Source organism: Pseudonaja textilis, chromosome 4 (assembly GCF_049901715.1).
Source record: "Pseudonaja textilis isolate UNSWEBS1 chromosome 4, rPseTex1.2, whole genome shotgun sequence".
In the NCBI taxonomy this organism is placed as follows: Eukaryota; Metazoa; Chordata; class Lepidosauria; order Squamata; family Elapidae; genus Pseudonaja; species Pseudonaja textilis.
This window is the reverse complement of record NC_141993.1, coordinates 41002981-41018164: the sequence shown is the minus strand read 5'-3', so window position 1 is coordinate 41018164 and position 15184 is coordinate 41002981. Positions and strand designations below refer to the sequence as shown.

General features: G+C 32.6%; 1 protein-coding gene across 4 annotated transcripts in view; it reads left to right on the top strand.

Annotated features, from left to right (window-relative positions):
- Positions 1-15184, top strand: part of ATRNL1 (attractin like 1) — a 497977-nt gene that overhangs the window by 162785 nt on the left and 320008 nt on the right. For all 4 annotated transcript variants that reach the window (XM_026704834.2, XM_087932664.1, XM_087932666.1 and 1 more), the window contains exon 24: positions 1381-1538. In XM_026704834.2, the coding sequence (XP_026560619.2) occupies positions 1381-1538 (158 nt within the window). The remainder of the gene's footprint in view (positions 1-1380; positions 1539-15184) is intronic.

Sequence of the window (15184 nt, the reverse complement as noted above, 5' to 3'; positions counted from 1 at the left end):
ATATATTTCCATGTATGTTTTCAATATTTGTAGATATATTTGAGGAAGAGCACAATATCAGGAAAGGAATCATGACTACACATATTCCATAGTGCCAATCTTCCCAGAATAAATTCCATGTCTATGTTATTTATAGATCAGGTCTTAATCTTTTAAATGCTGGACTTTACAAGAATATCTGAAGACTTTGAAATGGTTAAATATCATTACAATCATACTGTAATTAATGTCTGATATTCCATCAATCCCATGTATTGAATGGAGGTTGAATACACCTCTGTTATGTTGAAGACATCAGTGTTGTGCTGGATATTCATAATGCAGAATCCAGTAAAATCAAAGCTGATAAAAATAATTCAAAAAAGGGCAAAGAGACTATTCTTCAGTAAGTTTACCAAAGTATACCTTTTCGATAAGCTCATTACAATGCTTTTTTTCCCCAATAAAAAACAATACAAAAATTTCATTTCTGCATAGTGCTGGGACCGAATTATGATTTCTAAAGAACCAAGTTATGCCTGTTTTGCAAATATTAATACCCAAAAAGCATATGCTACTCTTATCTCAAATTTTAAAGAAAGATCCTTCATTGAACATTACACTTAACTGCATTCAATATGAAACTAGGAATTTGATAAATATTGAATGTTTCCCAATCTCATGTCTGGCTGACACCAAAGGATGGATAAGCCCTTCTACAAAAAACTTTCCTTCAGTAGGTCACTAATTGAAACCCATTTCTATTCAATCACCTACATTGCCTTTCCTGTTTCAGACAGACAGACAGACAGACAAACAGACAGAGTGTGTGTGTGTACGTATGTATCTATGTATGCATATATATATGTATGTTTGTGTGTGTATGTATACACACACACACACACACACACACACACACATGCTGAATAATCTCATTTCTTGTAAATGAAAAAAGTTTATCTGCTTTGATATTAACTTTGTTAGCAATAGTTGAAAAACTACAGCAATATTTCACAGTCAAGACAATTCTATACTTGAATAACTTTGCAGTTTTAGTATAAATTACTACATATAAATTACTTTTGGAAACTGTATTAACCATGAAGTTAAATGAAACAAAGTTGCTATAAATACAATTCTATTATATATGGTTGAAACAAACTTTTAATAGGATGTATGCATACATTCACATACTGACAGATATTTTTTATTTGTGTAATTGCTTCATTTTTATAATTTAGCTATGTTTCTCTATTATGCTCCATTAACACATTTAATATGAATCAAATTATACTTTTTGGATTTTTCTTTCACACTTATATAATATGCACCCTTTGGATTATGTAAATTAACAATTGTTTAAATGGTAAAAACTATTTCATTGACTATATTTTTTAATAGCTGGAACAATATCTGGAGAAGAGATTTCTGTAGTTTCGAAGACTAATATCAAGGAATACAGGGACAGTTTTTCCTGTGAAAAATTCAATTTCAGAAGCAACCCAAATATCACTTTCTACGTATATGTCAGCAACTTTTCATGGCCAATCAAAATACAGGTTAGTATAAACAAGTTATAGTTTTTTTTCCAGACCATAAAATATGCATATCTGAATGCAGAATATGGAGTGATATCTTGGATTATGAATTATTGGACATATTCTTCTTACTGGGTGTGTGTATTACTATCCTTTTAAAAAAAGCATTCCCAGCTTTTCTGAAATTGTACCATTAATTAATTTATTTATTTTATATTGCCGCCTATTCGCCCATGGTGACACAAGCTGCTTACATCATGCAAAACTATATTTAAAACACAAAAATACCCCAATAAAAACTAACAAAAAGAATCAAGTAAATTAGTAAAGTACAATAGAACACAATTTGGAAAAGAATTAAAATATATAAATATTTTTATTTTCAAATATAAAATAAAGATCTAGCTTTATTATTTTATGAAGATGCAAATCTACAAGCTAGGATACTTTTGAGGACCACCGCCGATGAGCTATGTGATAACACAGTGATTTGATTCTATAGAAAAAAGAAAAAAAATGCAGCATTTGATAAGCACATATTAATTGCTTGACCTGTCACAAAAAGCCCTAGTTTATACCTTGCTTCTTAAAGGCATCTCTGGAAAGCATCTAATATTTCAGGGTTTCTTTTAATATTAGATTGGTATCCTACCTTTTCTACAGGACATCAGGGTCGTATATGTAATCCTCCCTCATCCATTTTCCTTCATTTAAACAAGTTTTGAGATTAATTTATTAAGTATGCATGGAAGGCTTAAAGTCACCCCAAACTTCTTTGACTTGGAATAAAGTTGAACCTGAGTCTCTTCTGTCCTAGTCTATATATAATTTCAAATATTTCAGAAAAAAGAATACTATGGATTTCATCTATGAATGCATGGATCAATGTTTATTTATTTATGGTTCTGTCATATATATATATATATATATATATATATATATATATATATATATATATATATATATATACACAACTTTTCATTCTATAAAGTTGCATTTATCTTCCAGTTTTAAAAGTACTGCTTCGTTTTATATAAATATTTCTCTAATATGCTATTCCTAGATAAACTTTTCAATATGTCCATGTTTGCATATTTTTGTAAATAACTTAAGGATGTGAAGTTTTTGACTGAGAACTATTTTAACAGCCATAGTAATAGATTTCATTATTATATACACATAGTTTCTGTGAAAAAAAAAGTATACTTAAACACAGCCCAGAAAATAAATTTGGGATAAACGGCTTTCATGGCTCTAATTTCATCTAAAATTATGCAATCAGAAACCTTCATTTCACAGAGATAACCAAATTTTTGGAATACTCTGATAAACAAATAGGCAGCAATTTTCTTTATACCTTTCTTTATCACATAATTTTGGAGGGCTCTTTTACTTTCTGGACAAAGATTTTAGAAGAGAAAGTATGGATAAAAAGCAGAATTTTAGAATGTTTCCGACAATTTATTTAAGAAATGAGCGGCCCTCTGCCACCTCCCAAAGCATATTCTTGTTCCTAGCTGATTCACATGTATTTGGCTTTTCTACTTCTGTCTGCAGAACAATATTGATTCTTGAATCAAGATGGCAAAATAATATCATTGAAAAAGTATAAAAAACAGCAACATAAATTAATCAGTCTGAGAATTTTTAAAACTTTTTAATAGAAAAGCTTTCTTACTCTCTTCTACAATTTACACTACATCATGTATGATTAACAGAATGATCTTAGCATTTAAATAATAATAATAATAATAATAACACTTAATAACACCCTTAAGAATAAATGCATACACAGCCAGAATTGAGAAGACAACAAATAGTTAGCTTCTTCAAGAAGATCACACAGAATGACTACAAACAATAGCATGACAAAGTACCAACAATTTACAATGGAATATCTGAAAGAAATCCATTTGCCTGCAAGCAAGAATGGATGAGATCACAAATAGACAAAGGTCTAGATAACCGATGTACAACTACCTGGAAACATTAGAACTGAAAGGAAAGATCTGGAAAAAGTAAAAATTATAAAGATTTGCAATTATAAGTAGAACAGCTCTGGCAAAATAAGAAAAGATAGTACCAATCACAAAGATAGTACCAACCAATAGACATCATGGGTACAATCCCAAAACAACTGGACTGGAACAATACATTTAAAACCATCAAACAATAACGTCTGCCTATGCTAGGTTCTTGGGAAGCTTGATAGATGGTTGAAAATGCCAAATCCAGTCTAAACATCTGGCATACAACCAACCATAATGTATTAAACTTTTATGTTGCCTGAGCTGTTCACAACAATCAAATGCAGACATTACAATAAAATTAATAAAACAAAAAAACAAAGACAAAAGATAACGAGTATAAAGAAGTGAGGGATCTCAAGCTGATAAATGCTATCAGCTTATATGTTCTGATAAATTTAGGAAGTTCATAGTTACATTTTTCTTCAAGGATATACAGTGTCAGTAGGTAGAATTATCTGATAATTCAATCTTATTTATGTTTTGAATGAATTAGATGTCATCTTTGTTTATGCTATGCTTTGCAAGGCTTTTGATTGAAAGGAATGTGTTACAATGTACAGAAGTGTGTACAAAACATTTCTTTCAAAATTGTTCAAGCAACACTTTTATTTGCAAAGCTTCCACAATTACATGTGCAGCCACTTTGCTAGAATGATATTGAAGTGAAGTTCCTGTGTATTGCATACATGCAGCCACAGCGGAGAACAATTTTTGCAGCAACTATGCAAGAACAGGGTCTCAGGTATGCATGCACAAGAGACTGTACATAAATCATGTTTCTCACAGCAATTTAAATGATGTGAAACAATATTGATTTACTGCTCAATCTTCTAAAGGTTCTATACCCCATAACGATTTTGGTGGCAGTTTGTCAATGAATAAAGACTACATTTTTAAAATATATTGATCATACACTAGAATGTTAAGGCAGGTTACTTTCATTTTCTAAAACTACTTTGAATATATTATTCTGATAACTGAAACATCTATTTTTCTTCAAAGAAATATCAAACATAGTTATAAGAGCAACATTCTAAAGCAGGCACCATCAAACATGGGCTGGGGCGTGCCAGGCACTGTAATGAAAATTAAGATTAAATCTACTTTTTTTAAAAAGCAGCTGAAAAGTCATCAGATTGCCAATCAACATTCTTGATGAAAATCATTGAAGTACGTTTTCAGGCAAGAAAGAAGCAATGAAATCTCATGACATTTGGCAATATCATGAGATTTCTGTCATTTTTAAAAAAGTAATATTTAGTTTACAATTGCACATATATCATCTGTGAGTAACATGTCTCACAGGAATTACACAAAACTTTTGCACTGAGTCAACATGATTACTTTAGCTAGTACTTGAGAACATACCATCGAAGTAGAGGATAATTTTAAATGAATCAAATTAAATTCAATACAATTCTAAATATAGTAGAATACATTTCAAATTATTGAAATGTAAAGTTGGAATTACTAATTTTTTACAAGCAAGAAAGATGACATCACATAATCTATAATATATTCCCATCTGAAGCTTCCATCTAATGTATCATATTTTATAGTAATATTTACAATGTAAACTCATAAGGGGCCTAGTGATGCAGAGGTTATAATGCAGTATTGTAGGCTAACTCTGCCAATAGGCTGAAATTAGATTCTAGCAGGCTCATGGTTGACACAGACTTCCATCATTATTTGGTTGGTAAAATGATTGGACCCAGATTGTTGGGGGCAATATGCTGACATTGTAAACCACCCAGAGAGTGCTGTAAAGCACTATGGGATGGTGTATAAGTCTAAGTGCTACTACTACTGCTATTACTAGAGAGTCTGACTTTGCATCTCCACCCTTAAATTATATTGAACTTGATAATGTCACTTAACAAATGTTGGTATTTGCATTTGTAAATTTTGTTTTCTGGTTGATTGGTTTGTTGCTATGTTTAATATAGTGAAGTTACAAGATATTAGAATGCGGTAGAAATGTATATTGTGGACCTTTTGATTTTTTTTAACCTTTTACTTTCCTGATTTTAATTCAGAAAAATAAAATTGCCTGTTAAGGGCACATCTGCAACATATTTCATAATACAATATAAACTGCTAAAACTATCCTGAACTTTGAATAAAAAAATGATAAAAATACAGCATTGTAAAACATCTTAGAATGCTATTGGATTATTCCCATAGTAAAATTAGGCACATTTATGAAATATAGGATCCAGGGTAATATATTATAGTACAAACATGCTAGAAATTATATCTTAATTCTAGTTTTCCTGATGATGATCCTTAAGGATAATTTTATAAAATTATTCATTTTTCAGCTTATTGAAAATACAGCCCTATTATTACAGACCTAGTGAAAGATTTGCTATGGTATTAGACTGAAAATAGTTATGAACAGCGCTTGATTTTTTTTCTTGACCTTAATGAGTTATATATTAAGCAGTGTAGAAGTAGTTAATTTTTTGTCCATCAATGAGTTATATATTAAGCAGTGTAGAAGTAGTTAATTTTTTGTCCATCAATGGAAATAGAATTTTCCCTCAGCTCTTACTTTTAGTATATCTATTAGGAAAGAGGGGAAAATACTACTTAAGGCACACTGTGCCTGGAATAACTTTCCTAAGCTGATTAAGCACTTTTTGTAAAATGATTACACTGAATTTTGTAACCTAATAAAAGTTCATTTATATTCGTAGGCATTCGCTTAAAGAAACTCTTACCCTTGTATGGAAAATGTATCTTTAGAATTGTGTTTGGCTTTTCCAGGGAGCTAGTGGGGAAGAATAAAAAATCAATTGAAGTAGTACTGCTTGCAAAGCAATCAATTTGCTTCTATTATGAGTTGAAGAGGTATCCTGAAGGTTTGAAGGAGATATCTGCTGTGTCTGCAGTTATTTTTTTATGTAATTTGGAGAACAAGATGCATTTTCATTCTTTCTTTAACTTTTTGTGATGGTCTATATGAGTTTTTTAAAGACTTCTTGTTTTCTAATAAGAAGAAATTTCTTGTAACCCTTTGAGTCATTCCTGGTGGCTACTGGACTAGTTCCTGCAGTTTTCTTATCAAAGATTTTTGGAAGTAGTTTACCAACTTTCTAGGACTGAGTGAAAGTGACCAGCCCTTGGTCACCCAGCTGGCTTTATGCCTAAGACATGACTTGAACTCCTGTTCTCCATTAGAAGCATTAGAACTTCTAAATTCCATTAGAACTTAGTTGTTTGCGTCAGCATAGCTTATCTCTTTGTTTTATGCTGCTTTACATATCTGCTGTAGTAGATAATTCAACTGTACTCTTGTATCTTTTTACTTGATTGGAAGTTATAATAAAAGTGTAATAAGATCTATTTTGGGTTCTTTCTAACAGTCCATCGTAAATTCATGATTCTGTTTTTACTTGTGTATCATCAGTACCAGTTTTAACCATTTTTAACTTTAAACATTTCAACATTATACTGTTTCTTTTGTTAGCTATTAAATCCTAAACTCATGGCAAAGATGTTTTCACAATTAAGAATTTGGATTTTTTAATCAGGCTTTTTGATGCATTACATCAGTTTACGGCTTATTTCATATTACAGAATTTCATATTACAGAAATAATAACATTCTTTGTGCCATTCTTTGTGCAATTTTAATCAAATCTAAATAGTACTGTTGAGCTGATAATTCTTCTTCCCTCTAGGTTCTGTGCATAGGTGATAAAAATGGTGGCATTATAATTGGAGAGAAATAAGATGTTTGTGAACCTTATCAGGATAAATATATTGTAACAATGCCTTTTAATGCTTTCTTCTATATCTCTTTTAGCTGCCACTAGAGCAGTAATAATCCTGCTATTGTTGGCTACCATTTTTTTCTAGAGACAAGATGATATCTTGTTTCCCAAATGCTTTTAGGGTTATAGTTATTAGCACCAATAAGAATTCTATGATGTATCAGAAGCCACACACATACACACACATCTGTGTTCCCAAAATAATGAACTTTAAAATTTTGTTGCAACTAAGCTGCTTAATATATTTTTATTGTACTTGCTTATAAATTAGACTCTTCACATCCATTTTTTTCTCTGGTGTTCACATTGATTTTACTGAAGTGTTTACATATACTTTGCTTGAAGTAAGTTCCACTAAGCTTTATATGACATACTTTGAGTTAACTTTATAGGATAGAATTGTAAATTAGTTTGGGGAATAAATGTTTTTTTGCAGAGTTCATGTCTTGATCAGGAATTAAACTTATGAGCCACGCAAGAGGTATTTCTGATGTTGGAACTTGTCTTCTTATCCCATTTGCTATAAATCCCAAACTTGGCATTGTGCAATTTCAATACTTTTGTGGGTACCTATTTATTCAGAGGAAGAACTGAAAAAAAATATCAAGATGTAGTCAAAGAGACTGATTGTGGAGTTCTTTACTCTAAAGGCTCTAAGAAACTGTTCCATGGTTGATAGCAAATTGTGATTACATCAAAAAGTAAATAAGATAATTAAAATTATTTTACCAGTTTCATTTATTAAAATATTGAAATTTTAAAGTTATATAGATTTAGGCAAGTTTCTTTTTCATTATAATCTATGTTCTATATCAGGGGTGTCAAACTCTTGGCCTGTGGGCCAGATGCATCATGTACTGGCCACCCCCACATCCGGTTTAGCTAAGGGAAAAGCTGTGGTATGTGACATGATGACAATATGATGCTGCAAGTTTGTCATCCCTGTTCTATATGATAGTAATGTGGAAGAGTGAATATATAGAGTGAATTGATTGTCTAGAGTAAGTAGGCACTTTTCTGTCTTGGGATTCAGAATTTTGGTGCTGCCTGAGAAGTAGGTTAAAACAATTCCACCCTCTCTTTCTTTGGAGAATTTGCTTCATAAAAGGGAACAAAAAGCAAGCATGCATGTAGAAAAAATGGTAAACCTGTTTGCAAGCTGAGAAATAGCATAAAGTTTAGAAATAAAAAAATAAGAATTTATGTTGTGCAATAAAACAATGTCATGAGAAAAACAAATGCAGTTTTTAGGTTTGTATTCTGCACTGTATTAAGAAAAAAACCTAGCAAGCGTTATCTACAAGCATCATTTAAAAAAATAAATTTGTTGCAGGAATTAGCATATCCAAATGAAAACACACACACAATTCAATAAACACAGAATTAGTTTAATAGTATAAATGGTAAGCAGTTATTATGGAGCATTACAAAAACACTGCAATAAAAATAAACATGCCTGATAATATAATCTTGCTGTTCTTTAAATAGTAGTAACAGCTGCAAATTAATTAGAGTTTGAGGCGATAGAGCCTTAAACAAGGCTAGTTGGTTTTAAGTTGGATACTTTAATATGCCAGTATAAGTTGCAACAGTAAAAAGGAAGTGGGACTCTTGTTTGCTAGTTAGAGATTTCAATTCTTAATATTGATTTGATTGTAATGCCACCATCTGGTCAATTTTTCTTTTTTCCTTTCACTTTAATTTTATATTTCTATAGACAGCTTATATTATTCGTTGTTAACTTAGATTTAAGTGCTCACCTATCAACCATTCATTTTATGACCATTCAAAATGATAATGCAGAAAAAATATTTATGACCCATTTATGACCTTTACCATGTCCCTCATTGTATGGTACCATTACAGTCAGGACATCCGGTGTCTAACCTGTTTTTATTTTATTTTCCCCTCCCCCCCACCCACTTTGCATACCAAAAAGTTTGGAGAGAAAGGAATAATAAGAGAGTAGGCTATTTGCCCTTCCATGTATTGAAAGCATGTGCCAGCAACCTAGGACTGGCAGTTATGGGCAGGGGTGGGATCTGACCGGTGTAACTACCGGTTCGGTGGCTATGTGTCACGTATGCATGCGCACTTTGTGCACATGTGCGCCTGATGTGTGCTGTGCGCATGTGCAATTAACAAACTGCTGAGCTACCCCAGACAGCTGAGCAGCACTGCGCGTGGGTGCACAGCATTTGATAAAGCACCCTTTTCCTGCTTTTTCAATCGCAGCTATGCCACGCAAAGCAGCTGAGGGTGAAAAAGCAGGAAATAAAGGAAAGGTAAGAGTCTGGGTGTCCAGGCGGGCCAAAACAGCTTCAGAGCTACCGGTTCTGCAGAGCTGGACAGAACCGGTAGAATCCCACCCCTGGTCAATGGCATAGTACATATATAGCTTACAATACTCCCCTGAAATTCCTTTTGCAAGGGAGGGACAAGGAAAAGAAACAAGCAATTTCTGTAGGCAATATCCTGTTTGCCTAACTCTTGCCCCATCAGGATTTCAAGAAAGTAAAACCTTTCTTTTCTATGCATTTTAAGTACTGCGAATGTGCTGGCATCCTAGCTTATTCACTTGAAATTTCTTTCTTTCCAGTCTGTCTGGGAAGAATCAGGCAGATCCAGCCCACAGAAATTGTCTGCTTGCCCCCCCGCCCTGCTCCCCTCCCAAAGGCAGAATAGTGAGATTGGAGAAAAAGGTATTGCAAAAAAACTGCACTGGTATAAACTGCATGTTTATACAGTGCAGCCCTGCCAGCAGCCTGGGGCTGGGAGATGCAACACACTATGCTTGATTTCAACATTCTTGAAATCCCTTCTTCTGCAATCTCTCTGCTTTGCAGGTGGAGTGCACAGTTTTGGTTACTAACCACTTTGCTTAGTGATGAAGTTGTTGGTACCAATTGGGGTTGTTGTGCAACGACTACCTGTACAATTGTTTATATAATTCTGAAAGAAGAATTTGAAACAGTCTTTTGTTAGCTTGCTGTGCTGTTATCAAATCAAAGGAGAATTCAAGAATTAAAAAATACTTTTTAAAAAGTTTATTTTTCAGCATATTAGCACTATTAGTTACTGAGCAACTTCGTACATTTAAAAAGTTCACATTAGAAATATCCACACAAAGATGATAAAATATGTATTTAAATTCAGAAAAAAAAGTTTTATTGAAACTTAATTAAAATTAATGGGATATATATTACTTGCAATTAAATAAGGCTACAGTAGAATTTTTCCTATTACCCATGTATTCTGTCTCATCTTTCTTCTTTTCCAAAAGATGAAAGAGTACAAACTCACACAAACACAAGCAGGCAGGCTGGCTCGGACTTCACAGAGTTAATTCTTTGGAACTGATAATGTCCTTGGCATTCCAACATGCTCTGCCTGCCAGTCCAAACTGATAACAAGTAAAAAGCTACTTACAGAAAATTACAAGGCAGACCACAAAAATCATTCACAAAGAAAACCTGAAGTAAGATCAAACTTTGTCCCGTACAAAGTTCCAGCCGACAACACACCCACTTTTATCCCCTGTGGGGTGTGGCTCAATGACTCAGCTCACTCTCTGACCCTCCCACGCCTCCTACGTTGCTGCTCACGTTTCTCCCTACAACGCTGCTTAGGATCGAGCCAACATTCTTCCTCTTGACTCCCTGTCTGGGGCTGCTCTGATATGCCTTCGTCCTGATTAATCAAAGGCTGTTCGTCTTGGTTGTCTGATGAACCCGAGGCATTATCAGGGAGGAAGGCATTGCCAGAGAGAAAGGTCTTGGGGAGGAAGGCATTCCCAGTTCCTCCTCCTCATCTTCCAAGTCCTCTTCCTCTAACAGCACAGGCTCAGGAATCGGAGTCACAACTCCCATGTATACCAATATATCCTTCCTTGGTTATACATAGTATATAAAGAAAGTCTTGATCTATTTGAAAAGAATATCTGCTGCCTGTGAACTGCTAAGATAATTTTTTAAAATAATATTTTTGAACATGTTAAGCTTTGGCAAAACTTTCAGATGTTTTAATATTGTTAAGTCCTTAAAGATTAGTACAGTTTGCTTTAAAGGGAAACGTAGTGATCTAAATTAAATGCTGATAGAGGGTTTTTTTGGAAATATGTATTTTCTATTTAACATTGATTACAAGAGAAGGGAGGAAATCAAGCAATTAAAAACTAGTGCAGTATAAAAAAATATGTGAGCATTGTTCACCAATGCTAATTTCAATAGATATCTAAATGACTTTCATATAACTTTGCTTCAGTTTGTTACATACTGTTCTGATGTGACCTGAATTCTGATGGTATTACACAATTGTATTACATACCTAGTGTATAGGGATTAAACTAGAAGTCTTAGGTGAATAAGATTTAGTAGCTATTAGAGGGCACCTGGTGTGATAAAACTAATAAGTAGAATGCAACAAATTAAAAGGTATATTTTATTTGAAAGAATTAGACCAGGTGCAGGGGTGGTGGTAGAAAGAAGAGTAGTATATGTGAAGCAATACATACAGTAAGTGTATTGAGATTGAGAAAATTGTGCATAAGTGTCTTGTTGACAACAAGGTAAGATTGTCAAACAAGGTAATATTTAGGTAAGAATAGATGGAACACGAAATAACAATGATTTATTGTAAGAATGTAATAGAATACCATACCTGTTAGGAGAGAGAGACATAGTAATATGTCTCCATCTAACTAGAAATCTATTGAAAAAAACCAATTTGTCTAGGGCTGCAAATTCTTGTGGAATGTTTCATTTTTAAAGAAAGTTAGGAAGAATAACAGAATGGTTTTACTGCATCTGGTCCTTCTCAATAGAGAACTGGTTGACAAGTTAAAAGCAATAAGAATTTTGGGAGGAAGTGAGTATGTCATCCCAGGGTGCAAGGTACAATAAAAAGAAAAATTATAGCACAGTTATACATGTAGAATTGTACATTTCATTTCAGGTGAGCCAATTTTAATAACCTATCTAATATATAATGCCTTTTCCTGTCCAGATGTCAGCAAGCCAAAAAAGAACCCCCATTTTAAACCTGATCAAATAAGCCAACTTTATGTTCCTTCCTTTTCTATAAAACAATCTTGCTGTTTAATCCATTGAAAGATAATTATCTCATGTCTCAAATTTCTTCTAAACTTTGACAAACCACTTTTTTAAGTCTAGGAAGAGGACTTTGTTTGAACTACTTAGTTGAATTGTTATTTTAAATTTGTCAAAGGTTAAAAGCAGTTGGCAATGATCAAAAGCATATCTGGGCAGAAAAGCTAAATAATGTTGGATTAATAGGTTGTACTTGGGAAATATACCAAGAGTTGATCCAGAGCAACTTTATAAATAATGTTATTTTATATTTTTAGTTATTAATATAGCTACAGTATGTTATCATAATTAGTTTTTCTTCTATAAGTCAAGAAGTACTATTTTTTACAGCAGAGAAGGAGCAAGGCTCTTTCTTAGATGTATGTTTACACAAAATCCTGTTAACATACTTTGGTTAAGAAGAACTGTTTTTCCCTTTTTTAGATTTAAGACTGCTTAAGAGCAAATGAATATGGGATTTTTTTTTCCTGAGTCTTCACTCAAAAAGTTGTTCTTTGATAAGGAAAAGTGTGACCTTTGTATTTCTTGTAACTGTTCCTTATATTATTAAATTGTTTTCTTTTTATTCAGCAGAGTGGATTTTGAAAAATGCAAGCTTTTTATTATCTGATTTTTTTAGAAGGGATTTGAATACACATTTTATTGGAGCAACCTTTTTTAAATGTTGCACAGTCCTTTAGGTGTTTAAAGTAAAATATGAATTTTTTAGCATGTTTCCATGCCTTTTGTAATAGAAAACAGGCAGTTAAGTTTTGACAGCATTTAGTTCAACTAGAAGGAAGGAAAATAATACTGTACTTTAGGATACCAACTTAGACAGAAATAAAAACATTAAAAAGCCTCTTAAAATATTAAATTTATCATCATTATTATTTGATATTTTAAGAGACTTATTTTAATGTTTGAATTCATGTTGCCCAACTGTCAATGACTCTGGATTTCTCACAATAAACAAATCACAATAAAATCAATAAAAGATCAAAGATGGCAGGTGTGATGAAGTAAGAGGTCTCTTTTTTTTTTCTTCATTGAAAGTCTGGATGAAGGCCAGATCTTCATGGGTTTTTAAACAAAAGCATAGTGGCAGCCATTTAGGTCTTGTGGGAATTCTGGGGGTATGTGACATTGCAGAGAAGGTTCATTTCCAGGCTTCCATTAGATGACGTTTTTAATCAAAGGAACCAGAACATGCCAATCCTGCAGATTGAATCGGCTGGACAGATGCTATGGGAGACAAGCATTCCCTCAAGTAACCATATGCTTTTTACAGTTTTATAACTAAGAACTACTATCTTGAATTACACCTGGAAGTAAACTGACACCTATTGCAGTTTGTGAAGCAGAAGTGTAATACGGGCATACTAAGGCATGCTCATTGGTCATGCTACTGCATTATGGACCAGTTGAAGTTTCTGGTTGACTTAATGGCAGCCCCATGTTTATTGTATTACAAAGTGACCAGACAATGAGTGACTGTCTCTTAATAGAGCCAATTTGATCTAATGGTTGCAAGATGACTGATGTACACCACAGCAGTTTAATGAATGGTAGTGTACTATGACATTTTCCTCATACTCACCCAAACTAAAGATGTTGTATTATGCCACCATTATCTAGTGGTAAGTTATCAGGATGTCTTGCTATTCAGAGATGTTTAGTCAACTTTAGATATCAGGATAGAGACTGGTTAAATTCATCACACAACTTGTAAAATTCAGAATGCCTTGCATCAAGAAATACTTTGATTCTTATGAACTGTGACCTTTTAGGCAAACTAGCATATTTTCATTAGGATTTATGATACCTTAACTGAAATGTTAGTTTTCTTGAATAACTGAAGACAAAAATGAAGGCATGGGGATTGTTAGATGGTACCTGTGAGACTTTTTATTTTTTATTTTGTTAGATATGTTTATACCCAAGCAGTCATGTTAGGTTTTATATGCGTGCTGCTGTCTAATTTTCTTAATTCTATGGCATTTCTATTTGTTGTAATACTATAGATGGCTGGCCATATACAGTATATCTAAATAACCAAATATTTCTTGTTGCTTTTTTTCTGTTTTACTGGATACTGAAATTGACATTTATTAAAACTATAGATAGTTGTAATACTGAACCATATAATTTAAATATGCAATCATAATAACATTCAAAAATATCAAAATCATGCTTGTTGAAGCAGGAAAGGCAGGCAATTTAAATGAAACATAATTTGTATATTACTGTTTGCCATTGGACGAAGAAAGTACTTAATGATTATATTTTATAAATGCTGATCAGCAGGTTGTGCAGTATTGTTATAAACTTCACTGACATTCACAATATATTGCACACTATCTGAAGTATATTCAATTTTTAAAATTGCTGTTTAATTTGAATATATCTATAGTCAGATAGCAGGATAAGTGAATTTACTTTCAGGTTTTTTTGCTGCTACTACAAATAGTAATTGATTTACTACTATTGTAGATAATTAAGCAAGTTATTTTTTTCTGTTTCTTTTTAAAAGGCTTTAAAGACTTGAAGCAGTGTTAGTCTGACAAACTTAATGCAATTCTTTTTAATAAAATAAAAACATAAGGCAAACTGGAAGACCAAGCTAATTATTATTATAAAAACAATAATACTAAGTGTATGCATATTACAACTAAAACTACTTCAAATGCTTAATGTCCAAATGGTTTTGGTAAAAAATATTTTCTTTCATTTTTTTAAAGCTTCTTATATTTGATATAATATTAGTTT